The sequence below is a fragment of the Carettochelys insculpta genome, chromosome 8 (genome assembly GCF_033958435.1).
Source record: "Carettochelys insculpta isolate YL-2023 chromosome 8, ASM3395843v1, whole genome shotgun sequence".
In the NCBI taxonomy this organism is placed as follows: Eukaryota; Metazoa; Chordata; order Testudines; family Carettochelyidae; genus Carettochelys; species Carettochelys insculpta.
Genome location: NC_134144.1, coordinates 67884617 through 67904340, shown reverse-complemented (window position 1 = coordinate 67904340; position 19724 = coordinate 67884617). Strand labels below are relative to the sequence as shown.

Genomic DNA, 19724 nt, shown 5'->3' with positions numbered 1-19724 from the left:
AAATGCTCTTCAAACAAAGGAAGAATGTAGAATAAGCAGAATGCCCTAACCACTGGGCTATATGTGAGAGACCTAGGTTTAAATACATGTTCCAAATCTGGGCCTTAATCACCAGGCTCCAGAATCATCTCTCTCTGGCTTACATGATATATTTTGTTCAAAGTGGTATAATTCCCACAGGCGGGAGAGACTCAGGCTATGTCAACGCTATGAGATAAATTAGAATTTATTAAAATCAATTTTATAAAGCTGGATTTTATAAATTCAAACTTGAATATCTTCACCTTCCCACAGGCTCTCCACAAATTCAACTTCTTGCTGCCACACTCAATGGCCAAACAATGACTGTTACAGCAGTGCATTCTGGGAACCTATCCCACAGTTCCCTCAGCTCCACATTCTGTGCCCTCCCCATAGGCCCTGCTGAACCTCCACTGCTGGCAGTGCTCACCCTTCTGCCTGGTTCCCAGTCCCCGCAGCTTGTGGGAGCTGGGAAACTGACCAGAGCTTCATTCAGCTCCAGTAGTTAAGGTATTTGCTTTGAATATGGGAGAACTAAGTGCTCTCAACCAATCAGTGAGCACAGACTTGAATGACAGTCTCCCACAATTCAAGTGAGTGCCCAAATCACAGGGATGAGTCTCTCTGACGAGGAATTCCCCTGGAGAGGTGAGAGACTTACTGGGTGAAGATTTTGTCAAAAAGTGGACACGTTTCACTGAAAAGTTTCAGTTTCAATTAACTAGCATTTAAAAAAAAACAATTGAAAAATTCCTGCTCATCTCTTTCTTTAATCACTAGAGTACTCTTCATTATAACTAAAAACAGTAGACGTACTAGGTAAGTATTTTACCAGTTTTACAGGCAGAAAAACTCAATCACTTCTAATGACTCGGCTAAAGTGTTAATATAGCCTCTCCTTACTGAGTATTTAAAAAGGTAGACAAAAGCATCATTTGCATTTGTAATATGAAGTGCAAAAGAGAATATCAAGTTATTGACCTTAATGCCTAAGAATAAGTTAAGAACCAAATAGTCCCAAATCCTGGAGAAACAGACTATAGAATTAAAACAAACTTGGGGTCATTAGAATTTGCTGCAGAGGTAAGCTGTCCATGCAGCAATATGTAACAGTATTACAAGAGCCCCAATATCCATCTCCCTTTTGCCGGCGCAGAGCATGGTGTGCGGATGTGATCTAATGTTTTTGTCAACTGAGCAGACTCAGTCCTGCACAGAGATTAGTTTAGCTCAGACTGTAACTGAGGGCAGCTACACTTGACCCAATTACCTCATGACACATACCTGGCATTTATTGTATCACTGGCAAAATGACAACAAAGCTCCTTGGGTGGGGGGAATCTGCTCCCTGGAGGGCTGCTGCTTCCCAGCCTTTAAATAGGGGATGGATTCTTCCCCACCATAGGAGAGGCTTGCAATAGGCTTCCTACTGTACAGACCCCAGGTGTCTCCACTCGATCACCCACACTGAGAAACCACTTCTGGTAATCGGGAGGGGAAGAAAGATTTGCCTCCTCTCTATTTCAGTTTCTTCAGCTGGAAGAATAACGCTGAGCCTTTCAGACGAGCAGCACGAAGTGGCCGCGTGAAAGATGACCTGCGAACAAGACGCTACAATTACCTGAATTGTAACACTCACTTTATGCTGTTATTTACCATCATCGCCTTCTGCCCCCTCGATGCAACCTGAACAGGGTCACAGAGCTGCTGAGAAGAAAGCTCAGCCGCGACCGACAGGCGGCGCCCTTTCCCCAGCGTTCCTGCGCCGGAGGCTGTAGCCTGACCCGTACTTTAGAAGGGCCTGCAACTTGCCCACAGCAGCGCTGCTTTTACCTGCTCCACCAAGCCCGCCCCCTGCCCCGAAGCGGAGTGAGACCCAGCGGGCAGCTGCCGGGTGGTGGGGGGGCAGTCCCGGCCCTGCCCCGCCCCGCCCCGCCCCCCACCGGTGAGTGAGTGCTTGGCGGATGCGCTAGGATCGCACCTTCCCAGGTGTGGAGCTGAGCTGTTGTGCTGGGGGAAGGGGCAGTGCTGGAGCTAGGGTGCATCGTGTGTTCCCCAGGTGTGGAGTCGGGCTGGAGGGGAGGGCTGCAGCTGACGGCTGGGCGGTGTGTTACCTACGCGTGGAGCTGTGCGGGGAGTGTGTGTGTGTGGGGGGGGGGGGGTTGGTTAGGTGGAGTGCTGCAGCTTTGGTGCGACTGGTGGGTAGCGTGTTACCCAGCTGTGGAGCTGTGATGGGGCGGGGGGGGGGGTGTTCTGAAGCTCTGGTGTGACAGGTGTGGAGTTGTGCAGGGGGGCGGTGTGTTACCCACGTGTGGAGCTGTGCGGACACGGGGGGTGCTGTCGCTCCGGGGTGACTGATGGGGAGTGTGTTACCCAGGTGTGGAGTTGCGCTGGGGCCAGTGCTGAAGCTAGTTGCTGGCGGTGTGTTACGCAGACGTGGGGCTGTGCTGTGTCAGGAAAGGAGAGCTGGGAACCTGGCTCCGCTGTACGTTGTGTTCTTTTGGCTGGGTGGGGGAGTAGATGCTGTGCGTGCCCTGGGGTGGGGCTGGGAGCGGGCAGCTGGCCGTTCCCGGGGGCGCTCGGCGCTGCACTGGGTGGACGCCGTGCAGGGCTGCGAGTCGGGCGGGGGCGGGGCCGGGGGAGGCTGAGGGGATGGGGCCTGGGCTGAGCCGGGGGAGAGAACCCTGAGCAGGCCGCGGGTTGGGGTCGGGGCTTAGGGCGGCCGGCCAGCGCCCCCAGAGCAGCCCGCACCAGGGCGCGGAAGCAGGTGGCTGCAGCGCGGCTCTCCCCTCCCGCCCAGCGCTAGCGACGGAGGCTGGCGCGATCCCCCCTATCCCCATAGCCTGGCGCACACTTCCCCGCCCCGGGGTCCCTCCGCCCCGGCCACCAGCCCCCGGAGCCCTCGCTGCGTGGCACCCAGGCGGCGGTGCCCGGGGGCTGTTTCCCGCCCCCAGCCCCGAACCGCCCCTGCGAGGGGCCAGGCTGGTGCGCCGGAGCTGGCGGGCTGCAAGCGGCCAGCGCGGCGGCGGGGGGAGGGGTAAGCCCCGGCCAGGTTAATGCTGCACCCCAGGGAGCGAGTGCACCAGCCCAGGGCTAATCTCCTCGCGCGCCGGGAGCCTATGGCGTCCCTGGGGCGCGTGGCGCTCCCCACGTGGTTTGCGCTCCGGTATAAAAGTTTCCGTAGCCAGCGGCCCCATGTCGTGTGATTTTTGCAGGGCGGGGGGAACAAGCGGGCGGAGACTGGTGGCGGCGGAGTGAGGAGCCCCAGCTAAGCCCGTCCCCCAGTGGCCGGGAGCCGGGCCGGAGACGCGGCGAGGGAGCCGCGCTTGCCATGAAGACGCGGGCGAGGCGGCCGGAGTAGCCAGCGGCGGCGCTGTCCTGAGCCCGCGGATTGGGGCGGCCGCTCCCGGGAGCGCCGGACTCTAGTTTGGTGCCCCCTGGGCGGCGGCGGCGGCGGGGCAGCCCGAGGGAAGGGCGCCCTGGCGGGACGGTAGAGCCCAGGCGACACCGGCGGCCCGCGGGAACGGGGCTGCATGTGTGTGGCTCTGAGTTCCCAGCCCCGGGAGCTGCAGCTCGGCGCTGGCTCCGGGGCGCCTTAGAGACCCGCAGGCGCCAGGGAGCTGCCAGGTAGCGAGCAGAGCAGAGCAGAGCGGAGCCGCCCGGAGCCCGGCACCTAGCGCCCGGGCGGGGTGCGGGGCAGCCTCCCGCTTTCTTTGCCGCCGGGGACCAGCTGGATTGCACCTAACGCGGCGGGTCCCGCGCCTCGCGCCGCCCCCATGACGCCGGACTGAGAGCTCGCCTACGGCTCAGCGGGACCCGGAGAACTGCGAGCCTCCGCCACCGGACAGGCCCCCGCTCGCCTCGGCTCGCCTCGGGGATGTCCGCTTGGGAGTGAGCCAGGCGCAGGAGCTGCTCCGTCTGCCCCACACCTGCTGCCCCTGCCAACCGCCCCCCCATCTCCCCTGCCTGCTGCTGCACCCCTGCCCTCCCCCCGCCTGCTCCGCTGGACCGAGCTCCCCTCGGGCCCTGCCCCCACTTTGGCTGTCGCCCGGCTGCCCCGGGCGCTGCTGCCCGGGAGCGGCCTGAGCGGAGCTGCCGGCGGCCGGGACCCAGCCGGGCTCCCCGCTCTGCCCCCGCTCCAGCGCCCGGTGCCCGCCATGGACGGGGCGGCGTGGAGCGGGCTCCTGGCCGCCTTGGTGGCCTGCTGGCTGGCGGTGGGCGCCGGGAGCTCCCCGACGCCGGCACCCCCCGCAGGGGGCGCCCCGCAGGACAGCTGCACGTCCTGCGGCTTCCGGCGGCCGGAGGAGCCGGGCAAGGTGGACGGGGACTTCCTGGAGGCGGTGAAGCGGCACATCCTGAGCCGGCTGCAGATGCGGGACCGGCCCAACATCACCCACGCCGTGCCCAAGGCGGCCATGGTGACGGCGCTGCGCAAGCTGCACGCCGGCAAGGTGCGGGAGGACGGCCGGGTGGAGATCCCCAGCCTGGACGGGCAGGCGAGCGCCGGGCCCCCGCCGCACGAGCAGGTCTCCGAGATCATCAGCTTCGCCGAGACAGGTGGGCGCCGCGTTCCCCTGCGCCCCCCCCCCCCCCACCATTGCTTGCTCCGCGCTGGCCGTCGTCCGTGACAGCCCGCCGTGCCTTGGCCGGCCCGGCCTCCCGCTTCCACTGCAGCCTCCGTACCTTGCCCATCCCGGCCCCCTGTCCCATCCTCCCCCTTCCACCGCCTGCTCCACGCTGGCCACCCTCCTTCCATTGTCTGCTTCATGTGGGCCAGCCCTCTGTGCTTTATCCGACCAGCCACCCATCCTACCATCCCTCTTCCACTGCCTCGTTTGTGGTGGCCACCCTGTGCTAGTCCCTCTCGCTGTCTTTCATGCTGGCCAGCCCTCCCTGCTTCCATCCCAGCTGGCCACCCATCCTCGCGTCCCCCTTCCACTGCCTCCTCCATGCCTGTCCCAGCTTCTCTCTTCCACCACCTGTTCCGTGCTGGCCACTCTCCGTCCACTGTCTGCTTCATGTGGGCCAACGCTCTGTGCTTTGTCCAGCTGGCCACCCATCTTAGCGTCCCCCTTCCATTATCTCCTCCGGAGCGGCCACCCCTGTGCCAGTCCCTTTCACTGTTTCATGCTGGGCAAACCTCTGTGCTTCAATCCCAGCTGGCCAACCATCCTAGCCTCTGGCTTCCACTGCCTCTGTGCCTGCCACCCCTCCATGCTTCAGTTCATGCCGGACACCCAATGCAGCCTTCAGCTTCCACCGTTTGTACCGTGGCACCCACCGATCTGTCCCAGCCCTTCACGCCTTGGTCTGTCCCAGCCATCCCTTCCATTCTCTGCTCAACATCGGCCACGTGTCCGAGACTTCCTTCCACCCCATCCCCTTTCACTGTCTGTCTTATGCCAGCTACCTCTTTGTGTCACCCATCAATCTGTTGGTCAGTCTTAGCCACCCCATCTCCTGGCTGTCTGGCCCAGCCGCCTTTCTATGGCACCCCCCTTTTGCCCCATGCCAGCAACCACTCTGTCACCCCTTGTAACAGACACCCTATCCCACTGGCCAACTGTGCTAGCCTCCTCTTCAGGCCACCTCCTCCAACTGTCTGCCCCATGCCAGTCACCCCATCCCATTCCCTGCACTTCCAGTCTAGCCACCCTTCTGTATCACGCTTCCACTCATCTTTCATATGTCAGCCAACAGGCCATCTGCCCCAGCCACCTCCCTTTCCCATCCTCTGGGTTATTCATCCCTGGCAACCCTCCACATCCATCCCCTTCCATTCATCCACCCCACCCTATTCTCCACTATGTACATCTCCTTTCCATACATCCATCCTGACAGAGCCACCTCTCTGCATTACCTGCCCATCACCTGTCCTCCCTGTGCCAGCCACCTGACCATGCCAGATCCTTCCATCCATTCACCTCCTGTCACCCATGCATTTCATCACCTGCTTCTATCTATCCTCCCCATGTCACCCACCCATCTGTCTGTCTTCCCACCTTGTCACCCTCTTCTATCCATCCTCCCTGTGCCAGCCATCCCTCTGCATCAACCATCTGTCAGTCCATCTCAGCCATGCCATTCCCCTTTCCGTCCATCTCCACTATCCTACCACGTCACTCACCAATCCATCTATTTATCTTAGTTGCCTCTCTGCTTCACCCATCTGTTCATTCATCTATCTGTCCCAGACACCTCTCTACTTCACCCTATGTCTGCCACCTCTCTGTACCACACACCCAGTTGTTCATCCATCCCAGCTACTCCTCTGTCACCCACCTGTTCCCCATCCCTCCCACCCACCCATCAGTTTGTCCATCCAGTTTACACCGCTATCCCTTTGTCCACCTACCATGTGTTGTCACCATTCCATGTTGCCCATCCATCCATTCATCTCATGCCAGCCACCCCTCTGTGCTGCTGCCACCTCATTGAATCCCACCCAGCCACCCCTCTGTGTTGCTGCCACTTCTTCGAATCCCACCCAGCCACCCTTCTGCTTCCTCACCCATCCATCCTACTGTTCACACATCTCTGTTCCAGGTACCTCTGCTGAATACTCTTGTCCAACCCATCCATTGCATTGCCAGCGACCTTCCACACCTGTCTGTTCATTCCAGACAGCCACCCCTCTGCATCATCCATCTGTCCATCCACCCACCCTGTGCTTGGCACCTCTCTGCTTCATCAATCCATCCCTTCCATTTCACCTTCCAGTCCGTCCACAAAATGCTGGTCCCCTGTCCAATCTTACATCCTCTCACCCCATGCTAGCAAACCCCCCTGCTTTGCCCACCAATCTGGCCTTCAGCCACCCACTCCCACCCATCATGTCTCTGCTTCTCCCATCCATCCACACCATGTTCGCCACCTCTTTGCTTTATCCACCCTTCCATTCATCTGCCCCATCCTGGCCACACCTCCGCTTTTCTCATCCGTCCACCCCAGCCTGTTTTGAATTCAAAAGTTGAAACAAAATGTGAAGCTCTGAAAGAAATTTGTTTTTTGTCTGTTCAGTAAATGCTTCTGTTCACCTCCACCCATCCATTCAAACTACAGCCACCTCTTCTGCCTCACCCCTCTATCCCAGTTTCCCCTCTTCACCATCCATCCCCTCCATGCCATCCACACCTTTGTTTTACCCATCTGTTCATCCCTCTATCCACCCATCCAAGGCCAGCCACCCTCAGCTTCGTCCATCATGCATCCTCTCCTCTATTTCACCCGTCCATGTGTCCGTCCCATTCCAGCCACGTCTCTTCTGCACCCATCTCTCCAACCATCCATTTTCCTCACATCAGACTCTGCTCTGGTTCATCACTCTTTCCATCCTCCCCATGGCAGTCACCTTTTCTTCACCCCAACATCCATTTGTCCATCCACTCCTCTGCTTCCTATGTCGGTCCTAGGGTAGTCACTCATCTGCTTCACCCCCTCCCCACCTGTCTGTCCATCCATCCACACCTCTGCTTCTACCCATCCCTACATTCACCCTATGCCGGCCACCATTCTTCATCCATCCCATGACTGCCACTACTCCACTTCACCCATCAGTCCATACAGGCATCCGTCTGTTCATGCACCCTTCTTCTTTAGCCATCCACCTACCCTGAAACCCATTCTTCTGCTGCATCATTCTGCCCACCCCGTGCCATGCATCTTATGCTACACTGCACCATCTGCCCATCCCGTGCCACCCACTCGCATGTTAAAATATTCCATCTGTCCACCTTATGGCATCCACCACTCTGCTACATCATCATATCTGCCTGCCCTGTGCCATCCATCCTTCTACTGCACCATTGCATCCACCTCTCTGCCAAGCTGTTCCATCCATCTATACATCCTCTTCTTCTGTACTCATGTACCAATCAAACCCCTCTGCTGTCTCCATTTTCCCCACCTTCTTTTATAGCCATCCTTCTAATAATGGCATCCAATTTCTTCTGCTATACCCATTCACCCATCCAGCACCTCTGCCTGACATGTCTAGCCACCCATTCATTTTCACTGTCCTTCAGCAATTTCGGCAACCCTCACCCATCTACCCATCTCTTTGTACCTTCTAACTCCTGGTTGACCTGCCCATCTATTTACCACATCTCATTTACCCATTTCCCATATTCTACAACTCCTTGGTTATACTCATCCTTCCCCATCCCCACTCGCACTGCTGTATCCATTCACCTTCCTCTTCCATAAACCCAACAGACCTCCCTGCCACCTCGGTTCATCAGCACACCACTGGTATAACTTGCCATCCTGTTTGTTCCAGCATCCCTCCTCTGCTGCATCCTTCCAGGGTACCTATCTATCCACTCTACACATCCACTGTCCCATCCATCTTCTATCCCCCTCATTTCTCCATACTTTGCCTCCACCCCATCTCACCTAGCCACCTAGTGCATCCAGCTACTCCCTCTGAGTCCATCTTTCCACTTTTTCTACTTTCTAATGTAGGCAGCCTTTTATGTGCAAAGTTTATACATCTGCTCTGGCTGTCCATCTTCCACTTACCTGTTCACTGTATTTATCCATAATACGTGTCCATCAGTTGTATCAGTCCTATCTATCCAGCCATTGCATCTGTTCATCCATCTGATTGTGTCACTATATCGGTCTGTCCAACCCACAGCATCTATCCTTGCATTCATTCACTAGGTCGTCCTTTATACATCCAACTGTACTGCCTCTCTGTCTTCCTGCGGTATCCCTCCAACAATCTGCTGTGTCACTAAATTTATTTCTAGCTGTCTGGTGTATCTATTTATCTATCCATCTACAAGTTCTTTCCGTATCTACTGCCCAGCCTTCTACCCAGCATTCTATCTAAAACATATACATTTTCAGTATTGCTTGAGTATAAACAAAATGGATACACGCTTCTGTTTATATTCACATAAATGTTTATAGGTCTATATATTACATATGACTATGTGCCTCTTACGTAATGTGTACAAATATGTACTGATGACACTAAAATGTTGATTTTCCTTTCGCTCTGAGTACAGTTTATAGAAAGTTGTGTGTTGACATGTAATAAGATTTTTAGCATCTTTTTATTTATTTATTTATTTATTTATTTATTTATTTATTTTAAACAATTTTCTTAAGTCTAAAGCTGGAATGCCTGCAGTTGCAGTTCTAGTCAGTACTCAGATGACAATCACTTATTTTTACAACACCTTCCAAGTTTGTTTTATATACAGCACATACAGACACAGCAAACATAAGGTACCAGAAACATTATATGCACTGCCTGGGCCTATGAGATGAATTTTTAAGGGATTTTGTGTGGCACACTGAAGTCCTGGACTATACATTACCTTGGAAAGATACAAAGGTCCCGGCAAAACCAAAGGGGATAAAAATTTGAGCTTGACAATATATAGAAGGAAACAGGTTAGAAATACCAGGCAATCCAGTAACTTTAAACAGCAATCAGGAGAATGTAATTAAAACACTTGGGTTACAGGCATGCTACAAAGACTCAAGGGGACATTCGTCATCTAAAGCACAGCTGTGTGATGCTTGTAGCACAACATTCCAGCAGATGCTAATAGTTCTGGTACCTTTCATGTGGAGAACTCTTCTGGTTGCAAATAATGTATTAAACCAGACATTGGGTAGAATTGTCTCAGAGGTGTAGCCAGGTTTAGTCTGTAGCTCCACAAATAACAAGAAGTCATGTGGCATCTTAGAGACTGATGAACTCGTTTAATCTCTAAAGTGCTACAGGATTTCTTGTGAGTGGATGGAATATCAGTGATGGTTTTGCTCATTTTTAATCCTGCCATTAGGAAATACAGTAAGAATAGTCAGTGAAAAAGCTATTATGATGCCCACAGATGCCTCCTTTGACTTCCATTTAGAATTTATCTTTATTTAGGGGGAGCAGAGGTTAAAATCCACGGATACCATGCTACTTCAGAAGAGTAGGCATGGATCATTTTAACCATTTGTATAAGTGGACATGCTTTTGAGAACAGTTTCCTCAGCACTCTGGATTCTATCCATTAAGATTATTTAGCATACTTAAAAATTGTAGCAAAATGTTTATTAGCCATTGAAGCTTCACTGATTGATTATTAAAAAGCCTTTACTGTGAAAACTAAAGAGTACCAGAGGGTTGCACCTTTCTTTAAACTAATCTGTAGATATCATGGTGCTAATGTTTTGCTTCTTGAGGTATTTTCATACCCAGCTTGAATCTCTCAAGCTCTAAAGATTCATTCCTCTGAAGAATTTGCATTGCTATATGCAGATCTGACATATTCAGCTACAGCCTGATTAGACTTTTGTTGCTGGGAGTCACTTTTTAATGTATTTCTAACACAAATTCCAAATATCTACTTCAGTCCATTACTTCTGCCTAATATGTTCTCCCAGTTCTTGTGATCAGTTGTTTCTGAATTCAGAATTGCCCCAATAGTACATTTTTTCTCCTTGACTTAATGTTGCTGATCTCTCCTTGTCTTGCAGATGATCTGGCCTCTTCTAAAGTCCGCCTCTATTTCTTCATCTCAAATGAAGGGAACCAGAATTTGTTTGTTGTTCAAGCCAGCCTGTGGCTTTACTTGAAACTGCTTCCATATGTCCTAGAGAAAGGCAGCAGGCGAAAAGTAAGAGTCAAAATCTATTTCCAAGACCTGGCCACTAGTGACAAGTGGAAGGTGGTTGAAAAGAAAGTTGACCTCAAAAGAAGTGGTTGGCACACTTTTCCCATGACAGAGGCGATCCAGGCTCTGTTTGAGAAAGGAGAAAGGAGACTGAACCTGGATGTTCAGTGTGAGGGCTGTGAGGAGTATTCAGTGCTGCCAATTTACGTGGACCCTGCAGAGGAATCCCACCGGCCTTTTGTAGTGGTACAAGCGCGGTTAGCTGATAACAAACACAGGATCCGGAAAAGAGGCCTGGAATGTGATGGCAGGACCAATCTGTGTTGCAGGCAACAGTTTTACATTGACTTTAGACTCATTGGGTGGAATGACTGGATCATAGCGCCATCCGGTTACTATGGGAATTACTGTGAAGGCAGCTGTCCAGCTTACTTGGCTGGAGTCCCAGGGTCAGCTTCCTCTTTTCACACTGCAGTCGTGAATCAGTACCGCATGCGAGGATTGAACCCAGGCACTGTAAACTCCTGTTGCATCCCAACCAAACTTAGCACAATGTCAATGCTGTACTTCGATGACGAATACAACATTGTGAAAAGGGACGTTCCCAATATGATTGTGGAAGAATGTGGTTGTGCTTGATTTACAATGTGTTTGGGTCGGGGGGATAGAAAAGGAACATTCCCATACTAGGTGGTATTGGAGGACGGTTCACTGTGTATCCAGGCATTGGTGTTAAGTCACTGTGGAAAAGTCTGTCCAAAAAAATTTTTTTTTCCACGTTGTTGTCAGGACTTTGGCAATTTGTGGATCTTGGACATTTAAATTATTCTACCACTTAAACCGAATGCTATGAAATATTTCACAGATACACGCATGTGCGTGTGCACTTGAGTGGACCCACACACACACACACACACACACTTGAAAAAGGGATACAAGTAACAGGAAGTTGGTCACCAGTGATAACATAATTGAAATGCCTGTCAGTACCAGTGAATGGCTAAGCAGATGTTTCCCCACCTGCCAGGGAAATCGGAGTGAAATGAGCTCTATGTGCACGGATGACAGAATGCAGAAAAAGAGACCATAATGTATTCTTGCACACAGGTGTCAAAATCACCAAACTTAAAAATGACCATCACCTTTTAGGTCCAAAGGGAAGCTGCAGACCACCTGCTTACGCAGATGGCCATTTCCTCTTAATTTAAAAAAAAAATCTCCTAATATTAGCCCCACATATATCCTTAATTTTCTTAACATCACTTCCAGTAAGGAATATCCTATGATAACATCAGAGAGGGAGAGGTACACATAAGAAGCTACTGTAATTTGGAGACTGTTGCTGTATTCTTCTAAATCTTGTGTACGGTTGGCATTATTTGATGCTTTAACTGAGTGCTAGAAAGCCACGGACAGCTATGTGTATTGTGCCATTGAAAAGGGGCTTTTCTATCCTATCTGGATTGTGCTGACTGTTAGCATCTCATTGGTCAAAGGAAAAAAAATAGAAAAATATCCAAGTTGCAGTCTTGTGTTTCAGCAGGAGACTCCGCAAGGATGTGTAAAGTGGGAGAAAAGCGAACAAACAAAAACACACGTTACCACAACTAAACCAATGAACCCTAAGAGGAGTAACAGTAACATGGTGGAGACATTCTGAAAAATGCTGTGCATTTGTTAATAGGTGAAGAACATTTTAACAAGTCTTGGGAAGGAGGAGAGTGCTCTCAATTTCTCTGCCAGGAAGTGTCAAGGATGGCCCTAAAGGTCAGAAAATAAAGATACAGCATAGCACTTGCAAACTGCTTGAATGCGCGTATTATAGCACTTGCAGATTTCAATGCCTTGAAAAGTGGTACTTGATAGTGTGCTTATCTTTGCTCACTATCTAGGTAAACAGGTGCCGCATGAGCTATGCAATTTAAAGTGTTGACCCACACTAGACAAAACTGGACTTATGAGATGATTTTTTTTATATTTTTATACTTGAAATTAAATCTTTTGCTTCTTTTTTAAAGCGAATGATTGCTTTTAATGTTTGCACTGATTTAGTTGCATGATTAGTCAAAAAACTGCCATTTGAAAAAAATGTTATTTTTATAGCAGTAAAAATGAATACATTTAAATGTATTATACATAAATTTTGGAACCAAAGAGGCCAACATATTAGTTTTATGCGATGGCAAAGCCATCATATGTGTGTAGATGTACCGAGCAATCCCTCACATGGCCTACCGATTCTTTCAGGGTACAAAATGGATTCTGTGTTCTATTCAATGTCTTTTCTATACCATACGCACATGGAACGTAGAGTGAAAAAAATGACTGTTGTAGTATACATTACAATATGTACATCTTTAAATCCATTTTTTATGTTTATTTAATAAAGTTTCTTTTAGGTTCTGTTCCATAGTAATTTAAAACCAAACAAGTTTCACTTAGATTTGCTGTTGAAGTATTTTGCATTTGTGTACAGATTAAGTAAATAAAAAGATTGAAAACTGGATGAGCTTTTTATGCATGTCATCTCCTGGGGAGCTTGGTTACATATAATAACTCTTCAGATAAAGGGCAAGGGCATGGGGTGAGATACACAAAGTATTAGAGGTCAATCACTGCAGCAGAGTTTGTTGTCAGGCCCTGATCCTGGTATGAGAATCATATATTTTGCTTCACCCTCTTTGTAGGCACTTGCACTTCTGAACCATTATCCGAGACGTATTTTCAGTTCATGTGTTTAGTTGTATGCCATTAAATTTGTCTGCAGGTACCACTTAAGGGACAGTTAGCAGTCAGTTGCAAAGAAAGCAGATTCTGTAAATAATGTGTACCAAAATGACTGGGGCCTGGATCCTCGAACCTTTTATCTGAATGGAAATCAGTGAGAGATGAGCACATACGGTGTATACTTTTGAAAATATGATTTGGGCTCCCCAGTCATGTGAGCACTTCTAAGATTTTTATCCAATATCTGTCTTTTGCCCTGAGCACACAGTTGGTGGCTAACCAATCCTGAGGGGGTAATGCTGGCTTCGACAATGACTGACCAGGGATCACTTAATTCAACATTTTCAAAAATGGGCTGATTTTTTTTTGAGTGCCAATTTGAGACACTGGACTTCATCTTCAGAGGGGCCCATCCTATGCACTTCATATTAGCTGGAGTTGTAGGGGCTCAGCACTTTCTCAACAGCAGGCCCTAAGTGTGTCAAGTTGAACAGCTAGAAAAAGACACCCAAAATGAGAGGCCATTTATGGAAATGTCACCCTTCCTCTTTCTGCTTCGGGTGGCCCTCTCTTAACGTGGGAATAGCTCTTAGCTGCAGGTGTTTCCAAGGCTGCAGGCCACAGCATGTGTTGAAAGTGCACCATAGACCTGATCCAAAGCCCACTGATCTCAATAGGAGTCTTTCATATTGTCTTCAATAGGCTTTGATTTAGGCTCTGCAAATGCTGAATGTCATCCAGTCCCCATGGTGCAATGGGGTCGTGGAGGTGGAAATCTGTGCCCCTTCATCATTTAAAATATTGTAACGGAAGTAAAAACTGTTACACTAGTGGGAGTTCCACATGAGGAATGGGTATTCTGTTAAAGCCCTGCCATTCTGTGGCACAGCAACAGAACACACAATGGACCACCTGTGCATTTCTGCTGGTAATGGATAATTGTTCAGAAATCATCCAAGACTCAATTGCCTTGTTTTGTCACGTGTGAGAGATGAGAAGTCAGCAATGCAGATTAACAATGTATTTGTTCTATAGTCTGTTCACTCAGCAATAACATGAAAATCAGGACATCATGAAAAGCAAGGGTTAAACACCATATACTTTGCTGCAGCTGGTAACATCTATAATATTAGTTTAAAAAGGAAAAAAAAAAATAAAAGCACAGTTGTGCCTGAGCATTGTGGATTTAGGCTGGGATTTTTTGCAAAGGCAATAAAGAGAGAAAGGTGCCCAATACCCTAATGATCCTTTGAAAATCCCTGCTTTCATGGATAACAGATTTATTATGCTTAATGGTAACTCACAACTAGAGAGTGGCTTTCTGCCCAAAGGATGGTGAAACACTTTACAAAATACTTCAAGATTCTGTCATCAAGCAAAAGATTTTTCTCTGAGAGCAGTTGCTCTCATTAATGTAAAAGTTCCCTGCTGCACTCTAGTACAGGTAAGCATAGGGTCTCACTTTCTCTCTGTCTATCTACAATCTGTCCACTGTTAAATGCATCCACCTTTTGGATTGGAATCAGCAACTGCTTAACAGAGTTCAACGTTACGTACCAATTTAAAACTAAGAGGTGTCAGCTGAATATTCAGGGCCATTTACTTACATGCCTTGATGTTTGGCCAGGACATAGCAGCTGCCGCTTGTGCAAAGTACCTTTGGATCTTTAATTATGTAACTGGTCAAGATTTCTATTCAAATGATGGATTTCCATGGTCTCTCACAAATGTAACAACCCCTTGTACCTTTCAGTGGCATTATTCCTGAGGTGAAAACAGAATTAGTCTCATAGTCTTCCAGTTTAGCTTTTGGAGTAACTTTCAGTAAGTTGTTGTGTATGTCAGTAATTACCACAATTACATCAAATTACATAATTGGTATGATTACCTGGCCGCACATAACCACTGTGTAACATGCCATATTTTGGAATCTTTGTGAAACAGGACCTGTAGCTGGTTTTCCCCCATACTCTCAATATCAACTCTAGCACCTGATCACATGCGCAGAATTCCTCTTGTCCTCACTGGAAGGTCTGTGCACAGAACACTTGCAGGCTCAGTCTTACATATTTCTTATCTTAGTCTGATTTCACCTCTTTTTTCCAGAAAAAATGGCTTCGAATGTACCTGCTTGTCACTGGACTTCCCTCTGCAAAATGATCAGCTAAAGTTTTCCTGTGTCGAAGTAAGCACAAGCTGCAGTAGCTGAGAGATCTGTGGTACCATCCAAATCCTGATGTATGCAGCCCGTCAGCCTTATATTTAAGCCAATTGCTGGCGTTTTCTATGTTTCATCCACCACTCAGAATTTAAAAGCAAAATGTCTGTGAGTGCTTTTTAGTTTCAGGGCTTTAGGTGTCTGCTCATGCCAGATTAGGGCACAGTTGTTGTTCAGAAGCATTTGCAGGATGGTGGGGCCAACAGGTTCCAATGGAGACCAGGGCCCCATTGTGCTGGGCACTGGATATAGTCATGATAAGAGACCATCCCTACCTTAACGTATTTACCATCTAAATATATAAACACAGACATTAGGTGAAAAAGGAGTCTGGAGCACAGAGAAATGGGGCTTGGACCGTGCCTGCTTATCCCAATTAAAGGCTTACTCCTGCATGGTGCTGAGCATTTTGTGAAAGTTCACGGTATTCCATGCTTTGCACAATGAAGCCCCAATTGAAATGATGTAATTAGAAATACCTCTAAAACTCATACACGCTTCACCAGAGGGCTTTCTAATACTGTAATGTCACAGTGAGTACACTGATGTAACACTTTTCTTAGCAACCATCTTCTCCCCACTGCCTGGTCCTATTGTAGGTCCACCCTCTTTTTCCCAGCATGCCTTTCTGAGGAATAGGCTTTTAAAATCTGCCAGGGAAAGGCAGCTGCTGTCCTAAACTGGCCATTTTGTAATTAGTGGCTGCTGGTTGCACCGTCTTTCCAGTTGGTAAGTAGGCTTAGCCCTTCTTAGGTTTGTCCCTAGGTTTTATTTTCTGGTATTGAGGAGAATCCTCTCATACAATACTGCAGCAAAATGTGATATAAGGTGCTATGAAGGTGACTAATTTGTCAGAGGGAAAAGAAGACTGCAGAAGAGCAAACTTACAACCTGGCTGAGCAAGGCAGCACCTGCTGAAGAACTTACATCAGGGCCCAATCCTGCCCCTTTTGAGCACTTTTCCTATAGAGAGAGTGCAGGTTTGAGCTCATTGCTTGTGATTTTGGTGTCTGTGGGAATGTGGTCATCCTGCCCCATTTCTGGGAGCAGGGGGTTACACTGAGCACAGAATCAGGGTGGCTAAGATTGAGTTCTCTTCCTGCTATGAAAATAATTGCTTCAGGGGTTCACCATAACCCAGGTCAGGTGTGGGGGATAGGAGAGTCTTGAGACTGGTGAAGCAACATGAGAGGAATGGTGAAAGGAGTAGCAGAGCCTAAATTATGTAGCTCAGCTAGTTGTTCCCTTCAGGAGCAGTGACACAGGAATCAGAAGTATTACCTGCAGCCCAGAGTTTGCAGCAGGGGCCAGAAGGTGGCTCTCACAGCCCAGTGGTATGGAGGTAGAAATGGATTTTTGAACCTCTTCTGACCTTGTGACACTGAGCTCAGGGCAAGTGAAGTCTGCTCTACAACCTTAACTCCTGCCAGCTGGCTTTTAGTTCACGTGGGAAAAGCTTGTGGCTTTAGCTCTAAAAGTCTCAGGTTCACTCCTACCTGCTGACAACCTGGGTCTGTTAGTGTTACACCACAAAGAGATCCCCAGTAGGCCCCACTCAGTTCCTCTGCCTACATACTATAATGGGGTTTCAGTCCTCTGCAACCAAATCTTTGGCTTGGATATTTTTAAGTGGTGCTGTACACCCACAGAATCCCTGAATTTAGCTGGGTAGAGCTGTTGGCCCCTCAGCATTTCTGTAAATCCTGGCCCTGGCATTCCAGTCTCATGTGAAGGCAAGCCAGCAGCTCTTATCATTGCTGATGGGAGTTGTGTGTGCTCATTGCAGGGCTACCAGAATGAATCACCTCCAGCAATATATTTTGTAAAACTCCGTAATATATGAGGTGGTTATTAATGACTCACGAATATCTATGTGTGTATTTTAGAGGGGCGTGGGTTTGTGTGTTTTGCTTGATCTTCATTTCAGCTTTTCTAGATGGCATGTTTGTGTATGCAACATCCATAAAAATTAGTTAATTGTTATAGAGACAGTACCAAACAGCATATATTTTGCTATAAGAATTAAGTATATTATGTTCTGTGGTAGCTGTCAGATTCTTTTTTCTTCTCTGAAAATACAAGTTGAACCTTTCTAGTCCAGCACTCTTTAGTCTGAAAACATCCTTGATCCAGTATGATTTTAGTTAACTGGATGTCTCTGCTTATCAGCAGTGTGACCACGTTTCCTGAGATCCCATCAAGTTTATTTACAGCCACCAGTCCTGGCTCTCATGGGTATGTGCTGTTATTTAGCTGTAATTTATCCCTAAATGTCTTCTAAGAGCCCAGTCAGCAGTGGACATGCTGCTATACAATATTAATCTCCCATAGGCTGGCAAATTCTCTGGTTCATCACTGGTTGGGTCCCAAGGGTGCTGGACTAGAGAAGTTCAACTTGTATTATAATAATTTTTGCAAAATAGGGCAGTGTTAAAAATTGTTCACCTCACCTTTGCTTTGACATTTCTTGACTCTAGAGTGCTGCCCTGTAGCAATGTGCGTGCGCGCACACATGCACATGCCCATAAAATAGCTGAAGAGAAGGGCAAAAGCATGAATTTTAAGGTGTGGCTAAGCTCCTAGCTGCTCAGCCCCCAAAGAGGAAGGCAAACCACTGTTGCTTAGCCCTCATTTTTGAGATAAGTCAGGGTATGGGTCAGTCTCTAGTGCAGGGCAGAGCAACCAGAAGGTGCATATTCCTATATTCTGTTTAGGTGCCTATGATCCTAAGGGGCAATTGCAATGACAGAAAATTGCCAGAGTACGGTGGTGCTGTGGCCTCACCACCTATTACCCAGCCATGTTTCCTATACCAAGCTGGGTGAAGGTGACTTAAAATTTCTTACAGGTACTGTCCTATTGCAACCCGGGTCCCTGCCAGCGCTCTCAATAGCTCCCTGCTGGCTTTTGTGGCAGCTCAGCTGGCTCTCGCCAGAGCCCCACACTAGGGCTCACCTGCTTGCTTTCACTTGTGATGCCAACGGTGGTTGCTAGGTTGCGCCTGTCTTGTTTTTAACTGTCCTGGCTGGATTTTGTCATATTTTGCCAGGTGCTGGTGAAAATGTACCATTTTTTTCCCTTGCCTACTCCAGAGCTCCCTCTGTAAGCTGTGCGCATGTGCAGTGGCCCTCATGCTGATGCTTATAGTGATTGGTGTGTGCATGTGGCTGGGAGGGAAATGAGACTGATATGGCATGCAGGCATTCTACACTGTGTTATACAATTGTACAATACAGCACGAGGCATTGGATATTGGATAACAAGGCCTATAATATTTCCAGGCAGTTACAGAGCCTGCAACTCCAGTATCCTCAATGGAGGTGCATCCAGCTACACCAGGTGTGAATCTATTCCATTGACTTGAAAGAAAGAACCCTATTTTAAATTAGGGTTTCTTAGATGACGTTTGTTCCTATCTATATATCCAGTGATAGCTGCTATTGTTCTCTTCTATAATCATGGCATTGAGCATTAAGAATCAGTTTATAATATCATTGTGAGTGGTTTGTTTACAAGTCTATTATAGTGGCCATATTGTTTCATGATGCTTATCCCTGTTAACTCCAGTTTTGGGGTGCTTATACCCAAACTCCAGTCTTTAAAAATTCTCAGTGGGCTAGAAACTGGCACAAGAAGACTGGGTGCACAAAAGCTTTTTAAAGTCAGAATCTGGCAATTAAATCCATTTGGTTATCTCTGAATAAGAGAGCCCTCTCTCCCCACCAAAATAGTAACATAAAAATCTTTATTTTCAGGCTACAGATGGTAAATATGGTCTAATTACTTCCGCAACACACAGAAATGAAATGTAAATCCTAGAGTTGCATGGTTTTTAAAAACTAGCGGTTAAGAAAGTTGGTTGAATATGCTTTCTAACTTTGGTTATATGTGGAATTTTTGACAAAAAATGAAATAGCCTCCATTTGCTGCCCCCAAGGCAGTCCCCTCACTTTTGTCATTTACCAGCTCTACTTTGTTTTAAGGCCTGATACATCCTGGCATTGCCAGCTCATGCAACATCTTCCACAAACCCATAGATCTTTTAAGATACTTGTGCATTTTAGTAATTTACAGGACAAAAGAGTCATCTGTTAAAGGGCCATTGGCTCTGCACTTTTGGCTAATCCCACTTCTGC

At 48.5% G+C, this 19724-nt stretch overlaps 1 protein-coding gene across 1 annotated transcript; it reads left to right on the top strand.

The window, feature by feature from the left end:
* The first annotated feature begins 4178 nt into the window (after positions 1–4178).
* INHBB (inhibin subunit beta B) lies at positions 4179–11361 on the top strand. The gene is made up of 2 exons (XM_075001574.1): positions 4179–4578; positions 10507–11361. Exons 1-2 carry the CDS (start codon positions 4179–4181, stop codon positions 11280–11282), a joined length of 1176 nt encoding a protein of 391 aa, XP_074857675.1. The 3' UTR covers positions 11283–11361.
* Positions 11362–19724: the final 8363 nt, after the last annotated feature.

What these genes read in the sequence shown, in the direction of transcription:
- INHBB (XM_075001574.1), top strand. Translation starts at nt 4,179, where the DNA reads ATGGACGGGGCGGCGTGGAGCGGGCTCCTGGCCGCCTTGGTGGCCTGC. An exon ending in CATCAGCTTCGCCGAGACAG is followed by an intron (nt 4,579 to 10,506) that starts GTGGGCGCCGCG and finishes CTTGTCTTGCAG; the next exon opens with ATGATCTGGCCTCTTCTAAA.